Source organism: Euprymna scolopes, chromosome 2 (genome assembly GCF_053919585.1).
Source record: "Euprymna scolopes isolate OS-2025 chromosome 2, ASM5391958v1, whole genome shotgun sequence".
In the NCBI taxonomy this organism is placed as follows: Eukaryota; Metazoa; Mollusca; class Cephalopoda; order Sepiida; family Sepiolidae; genus Euprymna; species Euprymna scolopes.
In genome coordinates this window covers 203726388-203752797 of record NC_136483.1, presented here as the reverse complement: position 1 = coordinate 203752797, position 26410 = coordinate 203726388, and the positions used below count along the sequence as shown (strand labels likewise).

At 31.6% G+C, this 26410-nt stretch overlaps 1 protein-coding gene across 1 annotated transcript in view; it reads left to right on the top strand.

Moving 5' to 3' along the window:
- LOC145302355 (biogenesis of lysosome-related organelles complex 1 subunit 6-like) overlaps nt 1-18246 on the top strand; it is a 32278-nt gene extending 14032 nt beyond the window's left edge. The window contains exons 3-7 of the mRNA XM_080144649.1: nt 1427-1499; nt 3836-3932; nt 7874-7961; nt 14551-14637; nt 17569-18246. Of these exons, the coding sequence (XP_080000775.1) occupies nt 1427-1499; nt 3836-3932; nt 7874-7961; nt 14551-14637; nt 17569-17688 (465 nt within the window). The 3' untranslated portion in view covers nt 17689-18246. The remainder of the gene's footprint in view (nt 1-1426; nt 1500-3835; nt 3933-7873; nt 7962-14550; nt 14638-17568) is intronic.
- Nucleotides 18247-26410: the final 8164 nt, after the last annotated feature.

Here is a 26410-nt window from a genome sequence, read left to right as displayed (position 1 = left end):
AATAGTAACATATCCAAAAATTACAAAAAACGATAAGGTAGAAAAATAATTATTAATAAAAAATGTGAAAAGAAGCAAAATTGCAATGTTACGCTTACTAAAAAAAGAGATAAGTTGACAGGGGAAGGGTTCTATATATATATATATGTATACTATTCGCACCATGATCTGTTGAATGTGTACATGGCACTAATAAATGTCTGTGTTCTTATCATAAACGGACCATATGTATGTATGTTACATTTATTGTGTAATGGATCCTTAATGTCTATTTTAGCCCATAATTCATCTAGGTGTTGGTGCATGCATGTCAAAACATACACATAACGACATAACTGTTTCTGCTGCTGCTTTTGGGAGGTTCATCAACCGACTTTGGGGGGAGCTAAAATCTGTTTAAAAGGAACCCAAGACGATGTGAGATTTTATGTATTTTCTTTACTCCCAGGTATTCGTCATAGCAGAAGGGAATGATCGACAAGCTTTTGCTTGGGGTGGGGTGTTCTTCTATGCCTCCATTCTGAGACTTCTCCTCCCTTATGAGGAGACCCATTTTTAGCCCATCTGTCTCTCTTGGTGTCCCAGATCCAACTGCCCTATGCTTGTGCAAACCGAAACATGTAACATATGACATGTCACTTCCAGTCTCCGTTTGCATTTTCCGATGCAAACTTGACTGGGTCACAGTTTGACAAAGTTTGACAACCTGTCAAAACGTGATGATTCAAATCTCTGTTGTCCACTCATCACTAGATAGATAATTATATAGATAGATTGATACACAGATAATTAGATACACAGATAAATAGATAGACAGATAGATAGACAATTTACTGCTTCTGTCCATCTATTTTCTATTTCTAACAAATACTCTGTAACATAAATTCAATGCATTTTAGCCTGACGAATCCTCATAGGCTTTTTTTTTTTATATATATATTTTTTTTATATTTTTTTATATATATTTTTTTTATACTTATATTGAGCACTAATGAAGTGAATACTGGAAATCAACTCATAAAATATATCATCTTATCAAATTTGATGTGGATACATGAAATAACAATAATGCAGTGAAACAACACCAATGCCATATACCAACATCTGATAAAAGAACTCGATAAAATTTATTTTACTTTTCACTTTTTTAATTTCCATTTTTGCTCCTATTCACTTTTACTTTATTAACTCCATGAATTCCACCTGAAGATGATTTGCAGTCGAATCAAAAACGCTCATGATAGTTATGGAATTTTCATTGATATTTTCGATTTTGATATAAAAAAGATTGAAAATTGAAAAATAAGAAAAGAATCATAAAGCAAAGTATCTCTGTTGTATTTAATGTCTGCTTGAATGAAAAAATGCTGCCTAAATACACCAATTTCAAATATATATTTTTTATATAAACTCTTTTCTTCTTCAGGTGAAGTTATCAGAAGACCAAGCAGCAGGAAAGAATTCCGAAGAAACCAGTGAAGAATCAGAATATCAAGACTGTGAGTAGTTCTAAAAAAATGTTAATATTCAAATTTTTATACGAGAAAAGCAAATTATTATGCAACAATTCTTTCTTAAATGTTATTTCCATGATTTAGTCGATGTAACCTGTTGCCTTCTGTATGTGTATCTTGTCAAACTCTGAAATTTGCACAGTTTCAAATGGAAACCTTTATTTAACCCATGGAGAATGTAATGTTGTGACCTTTTGGCTGTGATCATAGCGTAGTATCTGTTAACTGCGGCAAGTAGGGCCAAGGGTCAAAACATTATTATTACTATTATTATTATTAATAATTGATTGGAGCGACGGCGGGTCGTTGGATCGATTAATATTAGAAAAATAAACAATTAGATTGGGAAAAAGTGATTGACAGCAAATAATATCACTACAAAGAAATGTGAAAATAGATGTAAACATGATTTTTGGTTTGCATAAACAAATAACTAGATTGAGGTTACATCAGCTCTTGGTCCGAGACACGTAATGAGATGTAGATTTGAGAAGATTCTAGTCAGTCGTGAGCTAAACATTAGAGAGAACAGACGATTCAAAGAGGGGAGTTAGTTTCTCCATGACATGGGGAGCAGCGTTTCCTCAGGCAGCCAAGATGTAAAGACATTGTAATTTTTTAAGATGTCAGCCGAAATCATGAAAATAAATGTTCGTAAAAAATTCAGGTATGTGTTGTGTTATTTACACGTTAAAAAAGAACTGTTTGTCTACAACTGTTCTGATACGTCCATGTCAATCGTTTCCTGTTAGAACTGTTGCATAAATGTTAAAATATACACACTAGATGATCAACTAAATGATACGACATATATACACGCATTCACACGTACATGAATACACAGATAAAATATAAACGCCACTACTCAATATGTACGTAACAAGAGTAGCATGTCCTCATTTCATTAGCCATGACTGCGTAGAAGTAATTCACACTTGTATATTGAGTGTAATCCGCACTAAGAATTGAACCTTCAACCGCCAGAAGAGTGTAACTAACGACTGAATTTTATCAAGTACTTTATCCATTATGCCACGGTTTTTTGTGACAAGATATACCTGAAGAAGGTCGGAGATTGCATCAACCAAAACGTTGTGAAAATAACACTCAAGATGAGAACGGTAGTCCGAAGAATCCAAATAATACGAACAATCTATCATTGTTTAAAAAATTCATAAAATAAAAAACAGATTCTTTCTATTCTATTCATTAGTACAATAAAAAAAATAGATAAAAACTGTTTTTCGTAGCAATAGTTGATAAGTGATGACATAATAGTAAAAAAAAAATAATCTTAAGATGTTGTTCGTCAAGTGTTTATTGCAGTCCATATCTTTCAATTATCTTTTGATTTCTCTCTTTGACATTTCTGTAATCTGAGTGAATATTACAATCTATTAATCTACAATTGACTCTTCTGACTATAATTTACAGCTTATGCATGCATGCACATATATAAACAGTAACTTATGCGCACAAGATCTTTGTATTTTTTTATCAAAACACTTGTATTATTTGGATTATAAACTCTGTTCCGTCTGCCTGCTTCCCACCGGACTACAACTTGGATGTGTTCAAGTCCAACGTTAACAAATTCCTAATGAACCGCCCCCTTAAGTAAACACTTCATCAAATCTCCACACTAACGTAATGTACTTGCAATAACCCTTATCCCTGAGTGGCTTCCGGGCCTTGATAAGTGGTGATCACTGTGTAAAAAAAAAAAAAATTACTGTTCTCATCTTGAGTGTTATTTTTACGTATTAGTCAATGTAACCTCTGACTGTCTTTAGGTATACCTTGTCAAACTCTGAACAAGGACTAGTGGCATAACGGATAAAGTATTAAGTAAAAATTGAGTTCTAAATAACTTCTGAAGGTTGAACATTCAGTCCTCAGTGTGGATGATACTAAGACTTCTATTTTCTCATGGCTGACACAATGAGAGCATGCTTCCTTTGTGTATTAAATAAAGGGTTACATTTCAAAGTTTCATGCAAATTCTTGAGTTCGACAGATCCCCCGAGTCAAACAAAATACATGTAGGCATGGTTAAAGATTACAATGATCAAACTATTGTGGAAAATAACTTATTACTTAATTTTATATTCATCAATCCTTTCGTATTATTAATCATCATTCTACTGTCAATCCATCTCATTAACTATTATCCACAAATGGTTTTTAGGCCTTGATAAGTGCTCTCATAAATAAAAGCAAAAGACTTTCCTTCATTCATGTGAATTAGATTTTAGAATTTGTGACTTCTATAGTTTTTGCTGTGTCCGTTAAAAATGTTTTTTCTTTTTTTTTTTCGGCAGGTCTTACAAAGGAAGGCATTCAGAAACTGAGCCATGATTTGATGGATCTTTTCTTGCCAAACCTTGAGTTGGCGAAAAAATCTCTCCATGAATTGACGTAAGAATTCAAATTATTCATCCGTTATATGCCCATCATTTATACCGATTTTGTTTTGTTTTTTACTTTTATTTTTTTAAATCACATGAATTCTTTTTTATTTTTTTAATCTTATTCTTACAAATAAATTAAAAGCCAGAGATGTTCAATTAGCAAGGAGGCTGATAAAGGTGGGGAGGGAGGATGTTGATTACATGACAAATGCAGGGAGTTGGACACTGGCCATGTAGGGTCACACTTGTATGTGAGTGAAGGGAAAAAGACTGAATATTAGCGCAGCTCAAAATAGGAATTGTTTTTGTTTTATTTTATGCTATTTTTTATTTAATTTTATCATTAATATTAATTTTTATTATTTTTAATTTTACTTTTAACTAGAACCTAAATACAAAACCTTGGAAGTTTTTGTTTTTTTTTAAAATTTTTTTATTACATTTGCACCCCAAACAAGGCACATTGTCACTTTGGTGTAGGGGGCTACTATCAGGGGAAACATCTACTGGGGTACTATGTAGGGATTAGGGCAGCGAGATGTTGGTTCACGTTGCACTTGAACTTATGCATGTCAGTACAGTTGGGGAAGCAGTGACCTGGAATGGAATTCCAAAGTCTAGCAGTTCTGGGGAAGAAACTACTGGAGTAGAAAGATCTTTTACATCTAGGGATCTCTACAGTGTGGGGGTGGGATTTTGCAGCTTGTCGGGTCTGTCGAGGGTGTTTACGTCGTGGGGGCACAAGTGCTTGCAGTTCATCAGAGCATTCACCATTATAATACTTGTAGAACAGGTAGATGGATGCAACGTTTCGACGATGGGACAGAGGCTGAAGCTTAGATGCCAGTTCAGGGCCTATCAGATTTGCGACTCTCTTTTGAACCCTGTCAAGGAACGAGAGACTAGTAGAATTAACCTTTTCCCAATATCCATACATGGTAGAGAAGGTCAGAAGTTACATCGACTGAAACATTGTGCAAATGACACTCAAGATGAGAACATTCGTCTGATTGATTCTAATAATACAAACAATACATTCCATAAAAAACTTAAATTTGTATCAAATGATATAAGAAAAGTATGATTTTTTTTTATATAAACTGTTTTTCTACACAATGTAATTTTATTTTATTATAGAGCAACTTCAAATAATCTTAGTCCCATGAAACACGTTTCTGATTTGGCTAAGAGAAAGAAATGAACAAGTTTAATGTTAAAGTAAGAGTCTGATGAAACTTTTTATTTATTTTTGAAGTGCTGCCAAGGGATTTCATACACGTTGTACGCAAGAAATGCTTATGCTGATGATTTACTGATGCTTGTCAAAGTAACTATGGGGTTCTACTCCGAATTTTCTTTCAGGGTTGTTTCCCTTAGATTAGACTTTTCTATCACAGCTGACAAACTCCATTTACTTGGGTTTGGAATTGGAGTTTTCCAGCATTCGAGCATATTTCTCAAAACATTTCATTCTTTGCATTTCTTTCCCTGTTTTCTAGATGATGGTAGCTGATTTGGCTTCCCCAATAAAACATTTTCCAACAGATATTTTAGCCAAAGAAATTCATCACATTCTTAGAAGAATTATTAGTATTAGCAGGACCTAATAGGGGACTCCTTCATATGTAATATATCGATGTTGACATTCTGTAGATGTCCAGCATAAATGGAGATGCTCTGATATTATTGTAACTCTTTTGTTAAGACTGCAAAAGTATTTATCCAAGCTAGCAGGGACGCTGGGCAAAGCCCGGTCATAAAGTATGCTTAAATATGATATTTTAATTCTTGCAGATTTCGTATATATTATAATCTTTTATTGATTTTTATAAATTATAAAGTTGCGATTTCAAAAATAAAAACAATATGTCCACATGACTTGGATGCATCAGCTTGAATTGAAACTGAAACCAAAACTTATGAAGTATATATACATATATATATATATATATGTATAATATAAAACTCGAGTTCCTTCAGCTATAATCGAAACCAAAAGTTGTGAAGAATTATTGGTAAAAGTTGATAGCCTCTCATGGTTTATGAATGCAGTCTACCCATCATTTATTCATTCCATAGGTGGGAGCCTGTTTTTGTACTGGAAAAAAAAAAAAAATGGAAGATATACTAGTTCAATTAAAAACTTATAAGAAAGTAATAGTCTAAGAGTGAATATTACCAAGATCCAAGTGAGGATTGTTGGTTTTTAATATTGGAAAAAACCCAGAAAGAAGAAAGTACCGCGGCTCAGTTTGTGGAAAAAGAGTTGTGTGCAATTCAATTCTTTTATTGCATTTGTAAGCATGAGGTATTGTAACATCGTATGCGGCCTTTCTCAATGGAAGTTACCATTATCCATAGAGTCAGCCCCATATGGTTACAAAAGAGGGAAATGTTCTAGCATTCTAGACTCCACGATGTATAAATATGATAGAATTCGCTGTACATACCATGATTCATAGAAGTTCTTAAAAAAAAAATTGTCTAAACCTGTATGATACTCATCCCCACAACAAAATGAAAAAATCACATTCCAAAAACTATGTCCAGTAGTTTTATTTTTATTTTATAAAGAAAATAATTTTTAGTTGATTAATCAGAATTCATAGTCATTACAACATAAATCTTACAAGTTTGAATTATTGTAGAGTTATCTCCCTTTGTTCTTTGACTTTATTTCTAAAATAATTGTTAAGACAGTCTCTCTTTGGTTACACAAAATTTGATTTTCTTTTTAAAAAATAAGACTTCTTGATCAATTTACATAATTTTTGGAATATAATATTTTCTTTCTGTCACAAATATGTACATTATACAGATTTTTCTTTATTTTTGTTTTTTTAATATAGGGTGAATTCTAGACAAGAACCGAATTTTGTCTGATTTGTAAATATGTAACAGCACGGAAAGTTTGATATGAATTATTCACCACAATTGTTCATGCATGCATGCCATCTTTGTTGGCCTTAAGTTTACGATAAACAGTTGCTTTGTCTTTTAATTACAAAATTTATTTTTAAAAGTAGTTAAAACTTTGTAGCTAGTTTTATACTCTGAACGCACAAAGTATTTTAAGCAATTGATTTTCTAAATCCTTTGCCAATTACACAAAGTATTTTAAAGCAATTGATTTTCTAAATCCTTTGCCAATTACACAAAGTATTTTAAAGCAATTGATTTTCTAAATCCTTTGCCAATTACACAAAGTATTTTAAAGCAATTGATTTTCTAAATCCTTTGCCAATTACACAAAGTATTTTAAAGCAATTGATTTTCTAAATCCTTTGCCAATTACACAAAGTATTTTAAAGCAATTGATTTTCTAAATCCTTTGCCAATTACACAAAGTATTTTAAAGCAATTGATTTTCTAAATCCTTTGCCAATTACACAAAGTATTTTAAAGCAATTGATTTTCTAAATCCTTTGCCAATTACACAAAGTATTTTAAAGCAATTGATTTTCTAAATCCTTTGCCAATTACACAAAGTATTTTAAAGCAATTGATTTTCTAAATCCTGTGCCAATTACACAAAGTATTTTAAAGCAATTGATTTTCTAAATCCGTTGCCAATTACACAAAGTATTTTAAAGCAATTGATTTTCTAAATCCGTTGCCAATTACACAAAGTATTTTAAAGCAATTGATTTTCTAAATCCTGTGCCAATTACACAAAGTATTTTAAAGCAATTGATTTTCTAAATCCTTTGCCAATTACACAAAGTATTTTAAAGCAATTGATTTTCTAAATCCGTTGCCAATTACACAAAGTATTTTAAAGCAATTGATTTTCTAAATCCGTTGCCAATTACACAAAGTATTTTAAAGCAATTGATTTTCTAAATCCTTTGCCAATTACACAAAGTATTTTAAAGCAATTGATTTTCTAAATCCTTTGCCAATTACACATGCAAATTATCTCCCTTTTTTGTCTTTTTTATTTTCTAGCCAGAACCAAAAAATTCTCATCGAGACAGTCCAGCAAGAAAATGCAAAATTTGATGAATGTTCATCAAAAGAAAAACTTGGAGAAATTGTAAGCATTTTTTTCTTTTTCTTTTTCACCTATATAAATGTTTGATAATTTCTTAGTTTTTTATTTTAAATGAATTAGAATTGTATACTTTGAGGTGTGTGATTTTTGTAATAGATACGGACCATGGCATGTGAAAACTTAGGCTTAGGAACTCCTACATCTTCCAATGTATAAGGCAGTCAAAGTATGGCATCATTTTCAAGCTAAAGCATCCTTCCAGTTTCTTCCCGTTGCAATCAAATCTCTCTTGATTGTCTGTTTCCAGTTCATTTTTGGTTTTCCTCTGCTACCATTCCATTGGAGTACTTGGTTGGCAATTCACTCGGGGACAATCTTAGGATATGTATGAGCCAGCCTAGATGTTGCTTGCAAATTATTGACGATACCATCTGCTGGTTAGTGTGGTCTCTGATTTCTTGGTTGAAAATTTGATTGCTTCATTTGATCCCTAGACTTTTTCTAAAGCACTTGAAATCAAATGCATCCAATTTCCTCTCTTGGCTGATTTTGAGATGCCAAGTTTCACTTCCATATAAAAGTGTGAACAAGACGTTGCTGTTATAAAATTTTAATTTAGGTCTGAGAGTGAATCTTTTTATCACATCTTGCAGAACTGCTTAAATGCTGCTGATGCCTTTCCTATCCTTCTCTGCAACTCACAGTCCATAGTACCTTCTTTGTGGCGCCATTTAGGTTCAAACTAGTGTTTGGATGCTTGATCAGAATCAAAATCAGAATAATCAGAATCTGAAAAATGTGTGGCTATTTTCCGATGCCCAAAATGATGCTTTTATAATTGTTCTGTTTTTTTTAGAAAACTTAGTTTTCCATTGCTGAGGCTGATAATAAAATATTTCTTTTAAACTACCGATAAAACTAAATTTTATAGACTAGCACCACAAGTGTGTTTTTACGTTTGCAAAAATATATTAACATTTTACATAGGATTTTATGATGACCTCCCCCCCCCCAAAAAAAAACTTTGTAGCTAAATATATGGAGATTTCAAAGAATCAGAATTAGGAATGGTATTGGAATCATTAAAAATATTAGAATTATCGCACTATTAAAACACCTTTGAAGACCTTACCTACCTTTTTTTTTTATCAATTGTGTCCTTTTAGGTATGTGATTGTTGTAATGAAATCAAATATGCAGAGTTCGAATCTTACACAATCCATTGTGGTCATTTAAGTTCTAAAACCTTAGGAGAGCCTTTCCCCATCCCTCAATATAAGTAAAATAGCAACTTGCATTCATGAAATCATTTTCAGTAAAGAATAAAATGCCTTCGTGTCAATTTTGGTAAATTTAATTGTAATTTTATTTTATATATATATATATATATATATATATATATATATATATATATATATATATAACAACACACAAATACATACATAGACATATAAAAAACACACACCACACACACACACATATATATATATATATATATAAATTATAATAGATGATACTACCGCTACCACCACTACTACTAATAATAATCATAATAAAGAATACCAAGTGAAAGATTTAGTAAACCTTTTAGTAAAGTGCTTAAAGAAAATTAAATATTGAAAAGGTATTGGTAAAAATAAAAAAATTTCAGGTGTATAAAATATATATATATATATGCAGACAAATATGTATAATTTATGAATACTATTTATCTTAATATGTAAAAAAATATAACAACTGATAGTGGTATTATTATTATTTCTATAATTCTTAAGATAAAAGCAATAAACTAGATAAGACAAGTGGATAAAGTCCAGTAAAGTGGGTTGAAAAATTATAATAAGAAGAGTGTATAGTAATAATAATGATGATTAAAAAAAAAAAAATTTTAACGTATTTTAATTTTAACAGGGAGATTAGGTAATTTTAAAATTGCAATAAAATACAAATAAAATAATCATAAATAATTTCGGGCACAAAAAAATGTACAGTTTTTTAATCAAATTCTAGTTTTAATCATGCACAACTTGAGTAAAGAAAATATTTTTTAAAAATATGTAGGTGCACCTGAACAATCAGTACCCTCCTTACAATTTATTCCTTTTCATCTTTTTTCAACTATTTCTGCAAATTATCATCGATTGGACTCTAAGCTACTAGATTATAAAAAAAATTGAAAAAAATCAATATTTAAAAGTTCACATACAATGTTCTAGTAAATCGATCCCCATTTTCAGAACCGATTTACAGCCCCGATTTGACATTGGTGCCTTCAGCCCTACGCTATTTTTTTTTTCTTTTGCGACTTTTCATGTTGAGAAAAGTTCGATGCCCTCCCCCCACTCCATCATTATGTTTTTTATTTAGTTATTTATGACTTTTTAAAAGGTGCGTTTGCATTTAATTTTTTCGATAGTATTTTCAAGTTTTATAATATCTTTTTTTAGTAAATTGTTAGGTGAAAGTACAGAATAGTTACAAAATACCCTATCCTCGCCATGTTAAATAATAGGTTTCTAAATAATGTTATTTCAGTGCGAGTCATTTAATGTAAAAGTACCTTTTTTTAAGTAATTACACATGAATTCATGTAAAAAAATCCTTTATATAAGAGCAGTGTAATTCATTGAAAGAAAATTGAAAAGAAACAAAACATCCAAGAGGGAATGTGCATTGTACAGGTTCATCCTCGTTTTTTTCTTTGTTGTGTTAACGGCCTTTAAAATATCGGGAAATAATAATCAAGTAAGTAATATTTAGCGGTGAGACCATAAAATTATAAAAATTTATATTTATATGATTTAAACTTAAATATAAAAAGGTTTATATTGTTTAAAATTATAAAGTTCTGTATATATTGTTTGAAATAAATAAAGTGTTTATTTAAAAAGTTTTGTTTATATTTATTTTTGAAAATGAATTTCTGCTTATTGCTTCGTTTTTATATCTCTGCGCATGCACATCATAAAGCGGAAACACAGTTTCAATGCTCAAGCGAGATGATTTGAGTTTTATAATATAATAGATTATTAAAATAAATACTAAAACAAAACTATATATATATATATATATATATATATAAGAGCAAACAGTTAATAAAACATGTTAAAAAACACTTTGAAAAAGAGTTAAAAACATATTTAATCTGAAAAGGAAACACTTGATAAGTGAATAGTCCTTAATCCGTGGAGTTTCGAAGAAATACTTTCCTTCTCATCAGAGGGTAGGAATTAGCAAAATTTTATTTTATTTTATATATATATATATATATATATATATATATATATATATATATGATTATGACTGTCTTCCCATCAGACAAAAACCCTATCAGATTGACAATATGTAAGACAGCAATAATGCCTGGGCAAAATGTTTGAAGTTGAAGGCAGCTGGCACAACACCATGATGACTTTCACTGTTAATATCAATAAGGCTGGAGATGAGCAGAGTGTTCAAGATATATGGCTTGGTAGAGTAGAGCATTTTTTATATTTGGGTTAACATTATTCTAGAGGACTACCTTGACAAAGACCAGACTCTTTTGCTACCAATGAGCTTGAAGAATTTCTCTGTTTCAATTAATCATTGATACCTATGGGTTCAAGAAAATTTTGCTATTTAATAAAATTTTCTTTTTTTTTTAATAGCTTTATTTATTTCAAACAGGCACATTATGACATGTAAGGGGTTGCTATGATTTAGATAAGAGATTAGTATAACACAGTGTAGATGCGCATGTGGGGAAATAGCAGCAAAGCGAAGGATGGCTTGTGAAGACGTTAGCAGCAGCAGTAGCTGAAAACGTGCATATGCAAATTAGGAAGTGTGTGTGAGAAGCAAAATTTAGGAAACTTCTGCTATCAGCAGAGTGTTACCACTGTCGACCAATGGAAGAGTTTATCAGACGTGTACAAACTGTGATGATGTATGGAAATGAATCCTGGCTAGTGAGGGTTGAGGACATGCATTGCATGGAGAGAAATGATATAAGAATGATATGATGGATATGTAATGTGAGTCTTAAAAACATATTTAGGTCTGATCTCAGAATATTTTTTTTTGTTTTAATTTTCTTATTTTGTTATTCATCGAGATGGGGCATCCTAACGGATGCCAGACATTAACCCACAATTTTAGTAACTGCAACCAAGAGATCTTTTTAAGATTTTAACTGTTTCTTTAATGGAAATTGTTTGTATTTCTCTTGCACTTGGTTCACCGGGTATATTTGTCAGTTTTTGAAATTATTTTTCATGAGTTCAATTGCTCCTGACTGGGTTGATGGAAATCTTCAAATTCCAATTTCACTATATCAGGCTTAAGTCCCTTTTCTAGATATGTAGCTGTAGGAATTTTATAGTCATAATGAATGTTGCATTACTTATTTCTAACTGATCTTTCTGGTATATGTTCCCAAAACTTGTTGCTAAACTGGATATTCAGCATTTTGCAAATTTTCCAGTGGAGATATTTACACCTTTCATCATGTTACGTTGTATAATAGCCGTCCCCAGCAGAACTTTTCAACTGGATGTCAGGTGACTCATGCTCTCTATTTGTGTGTGGTGACAGTATAGGGAGATGTAAAACAGAAGACTTTGTTGGTATGGTCACATTCAAAAATAGATAAGAATTGAGTTAATAGATGGAGAACAGATGAGTTGGCTAATTAAAGTGAAGGAAAACACGGGGAGAAATGATAAAGATGGGTTTGAGAGAAAGAAGGATAAACAAAACCCTGGCAGAGATAAATTAGTTTGGAAATTTCTAAAAGCTATATAACAGCATAGAAATTGGTTGTTAAACTGAATATGGTGGTGATTTGATCAACAAAGATAATATATTAGATACTCAAACGAGTTTGAATTTGATTTTTAATTATGTATTTATTTTTATTTCACCTATCCTCAGCACACGTGTCTGTAGTCATAGATAAAATACAGTTCAAATGGAATTTCTATCGATTTAAAAACAAATGTTGCCAACAAATCAAATTATTTTGAATAATAGCAGATGCATCCGGTGTTGCTTGGTATTAAACATAACATTAAATTCCTTTGTAAAAATTAATGAAATAAAAATAATAGAAAGAAACTGAGACATGTGCATGGAGGTATTATGTTTTTTTAAACAGTTCACTTCTTGTAAGTAAAACAAAAAATACTTGAACTGAGATCAAAACCTAAAGACAGTGAGTCAAGTATGATAACCATTAGGCAAGCTTGACACAATCTTTAAAAAATTTTAACATAAGGAATCTGTCATGTGAACGATTCGCACAACAGTTGACAGATAAAAATCCAATGCCCCCCTCCTCACATACCAATTTTTCTATTTTGATCCTTTAGCAGCTCGTTTTTCTGTATGAAAACCGATTAAAAAGTTTTCCACATGTCCGAATGTTATGTAATAATTGTTCATATTAGAGAGATCATATTAGTGTGAGATAGACAGGGTATATATATATAAAGTGAGAGAGAGGGTACGTTTTAATACAGCCGGGAACATGTAATACACTTGAGAAGGGATATAGATAGTTAGACCAAGAGATAGATAGAGATATTGACATTTATACTGTTTGACTGTTCTGTAAATGGGAGTGTTTCTATAACATTGATACATATATTTCTTTACCTATTTTTGAGATGAGGATTTCAGTCTTTCATCATAATGAATGAACATTTATTATTTATAATAGCTGAGGGGGGGGACGCATTCTTAAGATGATAGAGACATTCTTAGATGAGTTTATACACAGTCTTATAAATACAGATGAGTGGAACACAAGTCTTATAATACAAATTCACAATACCTTTCTGTTGAATAACATAACATGAAGATGCAGATACAAAATTATGAAGTTGTTCAATGGCTTCGCATCAAGGAATTCAAAGTCTCTACATGATTTCTTTCTTCTCCCCTTCACTTCCAAGGTTCGATGTCAGCTCTGTCTGTCGGACCCTGTCCCGGGCTGACTTCTCTCTCTCACTGACTTTGACTGACTGACTTACTGACCTAAAAACTCTCTATATTGAGAACTCATGACATCATTGCATGACCAAACAACGTGCATATCGGACTCGTGGCCTGACACGCCTCACGTGTCCAAACATGCATCGCTCCTCACATATTTACAATGACTGATTTCTCTCTAACCTAATTTTCCTAACCCACTTTACAAATATGTTTAACATTTTCTGTTGTCTGGATCTAGATTCCTTGTTTTAATTTCATTTCATTAACAGAAACAAAATTGCATTATCACATTCCTTTTTCAATAAACAGATATCTATTTTATGTGAACTAAACAATGGTTAATTCTACATACCATTTTCAATAACATTCTGTATTATTTATTTTAACTTATGATTGGAATTCTCAATTCCAATCCTAGCTTCGCAGATTCGAATCCTCGGCTATCCTATTTCTTGTATCACGAATACCCTTTATACCAAATTTCAAGTTTGTAGATCAAAAATTTGTTGAGTATATAGGTTAAGAGTCGTCCACACACACCTATACATTCTCACTTTTATAGATATAATAGATTCATATTTTTTTCAAAAATCTCTTTTCCAAGTTTTCAAAAAAATTAGAAAAATCCATGTTTTATTTTTTTCTTTTATAGTTGTCCAATGCCAAGAAATACCACACAAAATTGTTAGGCATTAAAAAACAAATGTCTCTTCTCCAGGAAAAATCAACCAAATTAAAGGTGAGTCCCAAATTTTCTACAGAGCATCTAACTTGAGACCCTTAAGAGCTGAATGGATAAATCCTGCATGAACGGGATTATGAGTCTTTTTTTTATCATTTTAATATTTGTGTTAATAACATTTCAATCAAAAATATATAAAACTACTATGATACATGTCTGAACATCATCTAGATAAATTGAAGAAACCAATAATTCCAACCTTAACCAGAACTAAATTAAATGGAAAGACTCTTTTCATCTGAAACGATGGACATGGTTGAGTCTGAAAGTCTAACACAACATTATTATATTCATGGTTTATAGTTTTCTTTCTGCTTTTTTGTCGATGGCTAGCAGTTTGTGTTCTATAATGCCACAGTAACGTTCACAGGGAACATGAATTGGAACAAATACATTGAGGGAATTGCCAAGGCTGCTGTCAAGAAGGTGGGCTCTCTCTATTGTGTTAGAAAGTTACTTACACCTGTTAGTACTCTGTACCCCTACAAGATCACCATTCGCCCATGCATAGAGTTTTGTTGCAACATTTCGGCTGGTGCATCTGTTACAAGTCTCTCACTCCTAGACGGGATTCCAAAGCAAATCACTATCCTCATAGGTCCCACTCTGTCAACCAAACTCAAACCTCTGTCCCATCAACGAAATGTTGTTCCCTATGCCTATTTTACAAGTATTTTAATGGAACTACCAGCATTTGTATCCCCTCTATGTAAGTACCCTTAACTAATCCGACAAGCAGCAAAATCCCACCCCTACACTATAGAGATCCTTAGATGCTGGAAAGCCTTCTACTCAAATAGTTTCTCTCATCAAATTGCTAGATGCAGAAGTTCAAGTGTAATTTAAACAGGCATCTTGCTGCTCAACACCCTATGTAGTACCTCTGCAAATATTGTGCCAGTAATAGTAGCCACTTACATTCAAGTTGCACTGTGTCTTTTTTGAGGTGAAAAAGCATAAAAAAATAAAAGTTTGAAACGTTAATATTTTAGACTAATTTGCCTTTTGTGTGTCAGATAAAAATATGTCTATCATATACAACAGTTTAAGTATGACACAGGTCAAAGAAACATTAGAATTATCAAAGTGCAGTTAATTATAAAAATAGATTAACTATTCTGTACTTTCACCTAACAATTTTGTGTTTAAACTTGTCATTCTTCAGTACTATATGTCATCATGCACGACTTGAAAATCACAACCTTCTCTGGAAAAAGGCTTTTTTTAATCCAAGCCAGCACTATTTCGTTTGCATACGAGTGGTGAGATTTCACGTCACTTTGCGACACCCACCAATGTGCATGATGACTGCCATTTTGTTTTTCTTTCTTATCGTATGAAACATACGACACAAGATCAGAGGTATGGATTTTTAATTATTTGCTACGAGCAGTGACAAGGTATTTTATTAAACACAGTTTAAGAGTAGCCATTTTATACATTAACTTGAAGACTGACTTAATCAAATTGCTGCAAACCTTGGGATTTTTTTATCATATTTCTATAAAGTATACGATTTGTGTTAGATTATCTTGAAATTGATTATCTGTATGCTATCTCATATCTGTTTGGGCATAATCTAACCATTAATAGGATGAAAATTAGTGGAATTAGGAGAATGTGTTCAACGCAAAATCTGAAGTTTTGCATGCAAGATACTTGGTATGACCTTAAAAGTCACTCAGTGATGAGGCCAAATTTGAAGTTGTAGTGAATGTGGAATTGTTCCTTAGTTACTGTTGCTCTCAGGTTCACAGAAGTGTTAATACGTGTTAGGGCATCTGGTGCTACCAGTTCAGACTAGTTTCTTGAACAAAAATGTATCAAACATTGATGTTATTGGGTTTTTTTTTTTCTTTCTCTTTGCAAAACTCAATCATGTTTTGCAAAGTCAAAAATAATTTTTTTCTACAAAATCAAATCAAACATCATTTTTTTTTTTTTTTTACATGGAGGTCACCACTTATCAAGGCCCGGAAGCCACTCGGGGATAAGGGTTATTGCATGTACAGTAATCAATGGGATAGTATCGTAGTAATCGTTAGTATTGGAGATTTGATAAAGTGTCTTACTTAAGGGGGCGGTTCATCAGGAATTTGTTTATGTTGGACTTGAAGACATCCAAGTTGTAGTCAGGTGGGAAACAGGCAAATCGAAGAGAGTTCCACAGTCGTGTACTTCTAAGAAAGAAGCTTTACTCATGGAATCTACGCTTTGATTTAGGCACAGATAAAAAGTGGGGAAAATTAATGACAGCTAGATGGGTGTTTATCGTGAAAGATTGGCGAGGGGGGGGACCAGAGATTGGAGCTCAGACAAGCACTTGCCATGAAATAACGATAAAACAAAGACAGGCTCGCAACATCTCTTCTGTGGGAGAGAGGTTAGTTTGAAGCATAAAAAATTTTTCTAATATTATTGGATTTGGTATTAAATAACCCAAAAATGGTTGATATGCCATAAAACAAAAATGGTTGATATGCCATAAAACAAAAATGGTTGATATGCCATAAAACAAAAATGGTTGATATGTCATAAAACAAAAATGGTTGATATGTCATAAAACAAAAATGGTTGATATGCCATAAAACAAAAATGGTTGATATGTCATAAAACAAAAATGGTTGATATGCCATAAAACAAAAACAGCCAACCAACATGTACGAGGCGCTATATTTTTGTTATCTCTTCAATCACACTCCAACATAAATTTTGTTTAACAATTTTATAGAAGAAACAGGTGATGTAAATAGTTCATTGTTTGGATGTCGACAAATTTTCTTGTGACAAAAAACAAAACAAAATGTTGAGGAATGAATTCAGTTTCAATGATAAAGTTTTCTTTTTTGTTTTATTTTTAATGAATGTTTGAATCTTTTCTCTGAACGAGCTGTGTTTTGAATGTTCATCTTTTGTCATTTTTCTCAGAAACGGGCCCTGCGTCTTCAGCAGCAAAAGCAAAAGGAAGAACTGCAGCGAGCGCAGCAGCAGGAGGAGGACCTGGAACGTGAGCAGATGCTCGTGGCAAAGGTGGCCACCAACCAATAGCGGGTCAAGACATGGGAGGGGAGGGGGGGGGTTACAAATTGGTTCGTATGTTAATAAACAACAGTGATACATGATCAGACGATAGCTGATATATTTCTGTTGTCCATAGATGTTTATTTTTTTAATTTTATTTTTTAATTATTTTATTTTCAATGGATATTTTGATTGGTTGCTAATTGAAAAGAAAGAGTACTGAGATGGTGAGGGGAAGGGGGGGGTTAAGACCAAAAATAAATCATAAAATTAACCCCCCCCCCCCAATAAAAACGAAGCTTACAAGCTATCATTCATGAAAAGCATTCTTGTATGAAAACTCCTAAAAACCTCCAATCTTGGATGTTTCCAAATCTTGAACATTATACTGGTCCAATAATACTAAGTCAAATTGGCATGTACTATACTCTGAAACTCCTATACAAATCTTTTCCATTTATTTGCTGTTTTTTTTTTGTTTTCATCCTATTACCTTATTTTTTTTCATTTTTTTTCTGTTTCTGTTTTTTCTTGTTTCCGTTTCGTTTTTTATTTTAAAAATAAATTTTCTGATTTTTTTTCTGATTCAGATTTTTTTTTTTTTTTTTTTTTCTGATTTTTTTTTTTCTGATTTTTTTTTCTGATTTCTTTTTTTCTGATTTTATCTAAAACATTTATGAACACTTATAAAATTGGAATATACATATACTCTCAAACTTCTATACAAATCTTCACTTATTAATTTTTTCACTTTTTTAAATATTCTATCTATTGTTACATTCTAAACACTTAATTTTTTCTGTTTTTTTTTATCTGGAACATTTACAGATGCATAAAGTAGTATCACTTATTTAAATCTGTATTGAATATTCTATACTGATGCCATTTATTAGTACTAGTTTAATTTTTTAGACTGGCTTCATGTTCATGAAAGATGAAAAAAGAATAAATTGAGTGATTCACAAGTATGAAAATCTGATTTTTACGAAATGTAAAAAAAAACTTTGCATCCAAATCTTGTCACTAAAATGGAAACATACTTTTGTCTGTTTTACAACATATCAATCGTTTTTTAGATAATTTAAAGCTGAAAAAATGAATGAATATTAGAAATGATTCATCGTGCCTGATTAGTAGAACACAAGTTGCTTTTTTAATTTGGATTTACTTTTAGAAAATTGAAAACAAAATCTAAAACTCTAAAAAACCTAAAAAAGAACTGTGTCCAAAACTGGTGGAAAGATAGCCTTACTTGTTGGTTATGACTTCTCATTTTCCAACCAAAAGAATAACAAAATTTTAAATAATAACAAAAGTTTATGAAATGTAAAAGATTTTTTTTTCCTTTTTAAATATGTACAGGTCGATTTATGAAATTTTATTTTTTCATTTTCAAACATTTACCAAGGGAAAAATACTAAAAGAGAAAAAAATATCTGAAATATTGTTGAGCATTAGTTTGCTTTGTAGTAAAAAAGCTAGGGGAAAACTTACAAATTCCAATTTGTAACTTTAAAAGACAAATTCAAACTTTATTCCAAATGTCAACTGGAAGCTTTGGGGGTCTGAAACTCGTCTGCTTGTTTGAAAGGAACGTTTAATTCTTTAAATGTACAAATACAAATCTTCCGTCTATTTTCCACAAAAAACGAATTTTAACTTTGAAAATTTGGTTCTTGTTCAGAATTTGCCTTATATTGAAAAAAAAATAAAGACTAAATCTTTATGATGTATGTATCTGTGACAAAATTCAATTATCGTTTCCAAAAATTACATAAATTGACTAAATAGTTTTTTTTTTTTTTTAAGAAAATCATTTTTATGTGATTAATAGGAATTCATAGACATTGCAACATAAATCTAGTATGGATTATTGTTGAATTATCTCTCTTATTTTTTGAGATTTTTTTCAAAATGTGGAGAAGACATTCACTACACGGATGCTCATAAAATTTGATCAATTTATGTGATTTTTGGAATATATTTTTGTTTTATCATGGGTACGTACATTATACAGATTTTGGCATTCTGGTATATGTCTTGAGACATTTCATTCTTGCATTATTTCCCCTGTTTGCTAGATGGTGATAGATGATTTGGCATCCCTGACGAAACATCTGCAAACAGATATTATGTATTATAATGTAATATTATGTGTAATATTATGATATTATTTATTATTAATATTTTAATGTGAACAATTCCTACTTTAAAACTTGTGTAATATTTATTTAAAAAATGTGTAGTATTTATTTCTTGTAACTGTTTACATTTTTATGCGTGAAACGTTCTTAAAAGTAAAACATTTTTGCGCGAAACTACTTCTAATAATACAAATACTAATACTACCAATAATAAGCATAATAATACAAATAATTCGTCTAAATAAATTTCTTCAGTTAAAATATTTGTTGGAAAATGTTTTGTCACGGACACTAAACCATCTTCCATTGTCTAAAAAAAAAACAGGGAAAGTAATGCAAGACTAAAATGTCTCGGGGGGGGGGGGTATGCTGGAATGCCCAGATTTTTTTTGTTTTTTTTAATATAGGTAAAATTCTGGACAAGAACCAGAAATTTTCATATTTTATTCAATTTTTTTGTTTCAATGTTTTTTTGTTGTTATTTTGATTTCTTTTCAGAATTGTTGATAAAAAAAAAAAATCTGCACTAATAATTTTTTTTTAATTTACTTCCAAATATTTCTTTATGAAAATCCAACTTTTTTAGCTATGGATGGTTCAAATAACATTTTGTCATTTCTCCTGAACAACTTTCTCTATCTATTAATACTAAATTTGTAATGACAATAGCAGTACTGGTGTATAATCTTATTATATTAAAAAAGGCAGTTGCCTGTGTGTATGTATGTCCAGCTAAAAGCCAAAAAATGCAAACCAAAGACCTACAAAATTGATATATTTTTGCCATTCGTCTTCATGGATAATATCTAAAAGTTAAAAACATTATTCAATTCTGGCGGGGTCAGTTGGGACAAGTTTTGTTGAAGAGTGGAGTTCTGTTTTTCAGCAATTTTATGTACTAATTTGGAAAGAAAATGCAGACTCATTATTCAATGAATTTATTATATAAAATAAAAGTTGTGTGTGTGTTCAACTAGAGAGGAATGGTCTAGGTTTGGAATAGAAAGAAAGAGAGAGAGGCAGAGAGGTTGAAGTTTTGATAGAACTTTGTTACACTTTGATTTGGGCAACTCTGAGTACCCCTGCTAGTAGCAAATATAGATTGAAATAATGAGAAATGTGTGTAAATGTGTTGATTTCGAAGCAGAAAAAATATCAAGAATCCAACAGTGGAAGAAACAAAGGAAAATAGTAAAGAAATGACTTGAAAAAGGTTCGCATATGCCTTTGTCACTGCTTGTTTAGTATTAGACTGTATTAGTGATCAGGAGAGCAGAAGTAAACAAGATTACAAGTTATAAGGGTCGTCCATAACTCAAAGAACAGCTGATTTTTATCAGTTAAATGGGTGCATGTGCATTATAAGTGGATATCACACAAAATCAAAATAATACATTTTAAGTCAAAACACTAGTGCATATACTTACATGTCATGTTGAAATTAGTAAAAATTATGAAAAAATAATTGGGTAGAAAAATAATTACAAGTAAAAATAAAATTTATTAAATAATACAGTATTATGATATTTGTTAATTTTGAAGAGTTCTCAGAATCCAGGGGAGGTAACTGTAGTCTATTTGATAAAATAATTCTAATTCTTGAATGGCTGATGTGTATATGTTTTGTTATGCGTTTTATTTATTTTTGTTATTTAAATAAATTCCTATTTTTGTGTGATTTTTTTTTTTCCTTTCAGAATTTCTTAAAATGCTAAAAAGTTTCTTCTATTCTGTATGACAAATTGGTTTCTCTCCTTTTGTTTTATTTAAATTCCGCAAGTCTAAATAAAAAAAAAAATAGCGGATTGAGAATAGCTATATTTTTTTTTTTTTGTAAAAAATAATTCTAGCAGATCTTCTATTTAATCATTTTTTTTATAATTTTTACTTATATTGACGTAACATGTATGTACTAGTGTTTTTACTAAAAACATATTTTTGGGTTTTTTTTTTAGATATTCACTTAATGGTACAAGCACCATAAAATGTTAAAAAATAAAAACAATCTATCAACCGATGTACTTTTGATATTTTTTTTCTTTCTTTGTAATTATTCAAAGAATTTGAATGTAAAATAAATTTGATCTCAGACAAAAACTTTCAATCTATATTTTCTTTTGTGATTGGTCATATTTTTTTTTATGAAGGAGGTAATTAAAAAAAAAAATGCTTTATTGCTGAATCCTGAAATTTGAACTGGCATCATCAGCCTCCAATGACTATCTTGCTTTTAACATTGATTGACTAAAAAAAACATCCAGAAACGTGCAAGTGAATAAAATAATTTAGTTTTGTTTCTGAATTTTTCAGATGAGTAATGATGATTTATATTATTTAGATGAGTAATGATGATTTGTATTATTATAGCGTAATGATGATTCATATTTTTCAGATGAGTAATGATGATTTGTATTATTTAGATGAGTAATGATGATTCGTATTATTATAGCGTAATGATGATTTGTATTATTATAGCGTAATGATGATTCGTATTATTATAGCGTAATGATGATTCATATTTTTCAGATGAGTAATGATGATTTGTATTATTTAGATGAGTAATGATGATTTGTATTATTATAGCGTAATGATGATTTGTATTATTATAGCGTAATGATGATTCGTATTATTATAGAGTAATGATGATTTGTATTATTATAGCGTAATGATGATTCGTATTATTATAGCGTAATGATGATTTGTATTATTATAGCGTAATGATGATTTATATTTTTCAGATGAGTAATGATGATTTGTATTATTTAGATGAGTAATGATGATTTGTATTATTATAGCGTAATGATGATTTGTATTATTATAGCGTAATGATGATTCATATTATTTGGATTATTCAAACTACTGTGACATAGTAATTGATAAAATTCACTTGTAAGTTACACTTCTTCAGAAGAGTGAAGGTTCAATCCTTAGTGCTGGCAACCCTCAAAATACAATTGCAAATTACTTACGACTTCTACTCAGTCATGGCCGACAATAGAACAAGCTAACCCCGTGGATTAAATAGTTTTCTTCAAAATTCTGTGAGGTTCCTGAGTTCAGCAGGAAAATTATAGAGTTTGAGAGATAGATTCCTAAGTTCAACAAGATACACTTGAAGAAGGTCAAAGGTTACATCGACTGAAAGGTTGTGAAAATAACACTCAAGATGAAAATAGTAGTCCAAATAATTCAACAACTCTGAACACATTTCGGATCTTCATGCGGCTAACGTATGTGACCATGACTCCAAAGCCAGAAAACACTACGACTTTTGGAAACATTTTTCCATGACTTTCAAACTTATTGAGGCATAAAACAATTTTAGACTGTCGAGACACTGCATTCTTTAAAATGTTCATGTTTCCAAAAATTTTCTCAAACGACTTCTGATGCTTCCTCTCCTTCAACTACATGTTCATTTTGTTGACAATTATGAGAGACGTGCAATAAGTAATGCCCCTGACCCACTTCCAGTTGTCTGATCTAGCTGAAATTTTGCATGTGCAATGATTTATATCTCTACGGGTTATGTGGCAAATTACAGCTCTGAACTAATTGTGGTTTCTGTTTTACAGGTATTTGAACTGAGTCAGGTGTGAAATGGAGCCTGTTGAATGTCGAGCAGTGATCCAATTTTTGTATTTGAAAGGATGCACACCACAGGAGACTTTTGATGAAATGAAAGAAACTTATGGTGATAATGCCCCATCATATGACCTTGTAAAACGCTGGCATCATGAATTCAAACATGGTCTGTAGAAACAGCTCCCAGACTTGGTCGCCCCCCCCTTCTGCCGTTGATGAGGCATCTGTCTGTCAAGTTGAGGCTGCCATTTTAGAAGATCAGTGCATTACTATTCACCAAATAGCCCAAGATGTCAAGATTAGTACAGGGTCTGTGGAAACTATCATGACCATTTGCATATGCATAAGGTGTCTGCTAGGTGGATTCCCAGGTTGCTCACACCGTTCCAGAAGCGAGAACATGTTGAGTGCTTGAGGATGAATCTGGAGATGTCCCAAGAAGATGAGTTAAAGTTTTTCAAAAGACTAATTACACGATCCATCATTATGATCCAGAGACCAAAGCCCAGTCAATGCAGTGGAAGCACTTGGACTCATCACCTCCAAAAAAGGCAAGGGTTCAGCCCTCCGCTGGCAAGGTTATACTCATAGTCTTCTGGGACCAGGACAGAGTAGTGATGACAGATTTCCTGGCAAAGCGTACCACAATTACAGGAGTCTATTATGCTTCACTTTTGAGGAAATTAAGGGAAGCTATCAAAATCAAGATGCGGGGCAAGATCAGCAAAGTTACCCTCCTCCTGCAGGACAACGCTCCGGTTCACAACTCGCATGTCGCCAGATCAGAAGCACGGGCGTGTGGTTATGAAATCCTTCCCCATCCTCCCTATTCTCCTGACCTTGCACCCTTTGACTTTCAGCTCTTCCCAGCCATGAAGTTGTTTTTGAAAGGAAAGCGTTTCCCAGATGATGCAGCCTTGATTTCTGAAATCACATCGTGGTTGGAGGACTAACCTGGGATGTTCTACAAAAACGGTCTCCAGAGCTGCATCAAACGATGAGAGAAATGCATAACTCTGGGTGGTTCCTTTGTAGAGAAAGACTAATAATTGTGCCAAGTTTCGTTGCTCTACTCCTATGGGAATTGGGTCAGGGGCATTACTTATTGCACGCCCCTTGTATATGTTATCTAATCAACTGTGCACTTTTGATGAGTTGCATTGTACACAATGATTTCGCTGTTTATAGTCGTCCATCTTTGGAATGAAGAAAGTGGATTGCAGAAAAAAACCTCTTTCCTTCTTTTTTCTCTTCCCTTCCTCCCTGTCAATTTTTGTCCTTCTCATCATAAAAAAGACATTTTAGTTCTTGTTCAGAATTCAACCTATTTAAAAAAAAAAACACAAAGTACAGAAAAATCTTTGATTTACGTACTCGTCATGGAATGAAAATGTCATGTTCCAAAATTCATATAAATTGATAGCACAGTTTCATTTTTAACTAAGAAAATTAAATTTTATGAGTAAGCAAAAAGGAATTGTCTCACGTCGCCATCTTGAAAAACCGAAGCCAAACTCCACGATAATTCAAACTTGTGAGATCAGCCTTGTAATGCAAACAATTTGATATTAATCGCTTTAAATCATTTAAAAATGCTTTTTCTTTATAAAAAATATTTGATCAATTTATGTTATTTTTGGAAAATGACATTTCCATTCTATCGCAGGTACGCACATCATAAAGATTTTTTGTATTTTTTATTTTTATTTTTATTTAGGTTGAACTGTGGAATTGCACCAACATTTTTATATTAATTACATTGAATTATTACATGGATTAATAGTAAGCTTTTTTTTTCTTTTTTGTGTGTTTTCTTTTTCTTCTACAAATTTTTTCTATCAGTAATATTTGTAAAATCAGAAAATAATTTTTTAATTCATCAAGCAAATATGTTTGAACAATATCATTATTTTCATAGCAAGTGCTTATCTAAACTCCAATCTATGGTCCTCCCCACTTTTCGGACTTTCACAAAAAAAAAAACACTCGACTAGTTACAACCACAATCAACAATTTCCCAGAACTGCCCACATGTGGAACACTGTTCTGCTGGTCTGCTTCCCGGCCGACTACAATATGGTAGCCTTTAAGTCCAATGTAAACAAGTTCTTATTGAACCGACCCCTTAAATAATCAAATTCAACCCAACTTACACCATCAATAGAAAAGAATGTTAGAACATAAACAAAATATGTGATAACGGTAGATCATTCGATTTATGTTTTTGGTCACCTGGAGATAATAACGGAATGTTTATACATATCTGTTTTATATATATATATATATATATATATATATATATAATAATAATAATAATAATTTTATTATTTTTCTTTTGCCTCCTGTTCCCCTTACCTCACTCTTTTTTTAACCAAGTAAGATCTGTGACTTACTTGTAGTTTCATTAAATACTTTTATATGCAAAATCCGATCCTGCATTTTGCCAATTCCTGCCCTCTGATGAGAAGGAGAGTATTTCTTCGAAACTCCGCGGATTAAGGACTATCCACTTATCTTGTGTTTCTTTTTTTAAAATTAAATATGTTTTTAACTCTTTTTCAAGATGTCTTTTAACATGTTTCATTAATCATTTGTTCATATATATATATATATATATATATATATATATATACTCGCTATACACCCCTCCATGTCATACAGAAGTTCCTGACAATATTACAAGATGGCTTCATGTTATCGCAACAGCTGTTTACCTTTGATTTCTTGCTCATATTCCCTGGATTTGGGTGGTGAAAAACCTCCTCAAAGCCTCAGTGCTTTCCTTCCTCGATCCTCCTCAACTTTGGTGTGACAGCATCTGATGTACATGCCTACATTTTTTGTCAGAGGGAGGAGTGTAGGTTAGTTAACTTACACTCTTGCAGTCTCGGTTTTCTCTGTTCTCTGTGGTAATATTTTCCTATTTTTGTTTTATTTCTGTGGCAACATCTAATTTACTGGTTACTGTTTGCAGTTTGCGTGGGTCGGTTTCCGAATTCTAGGATTTTCTTTAAGATTTC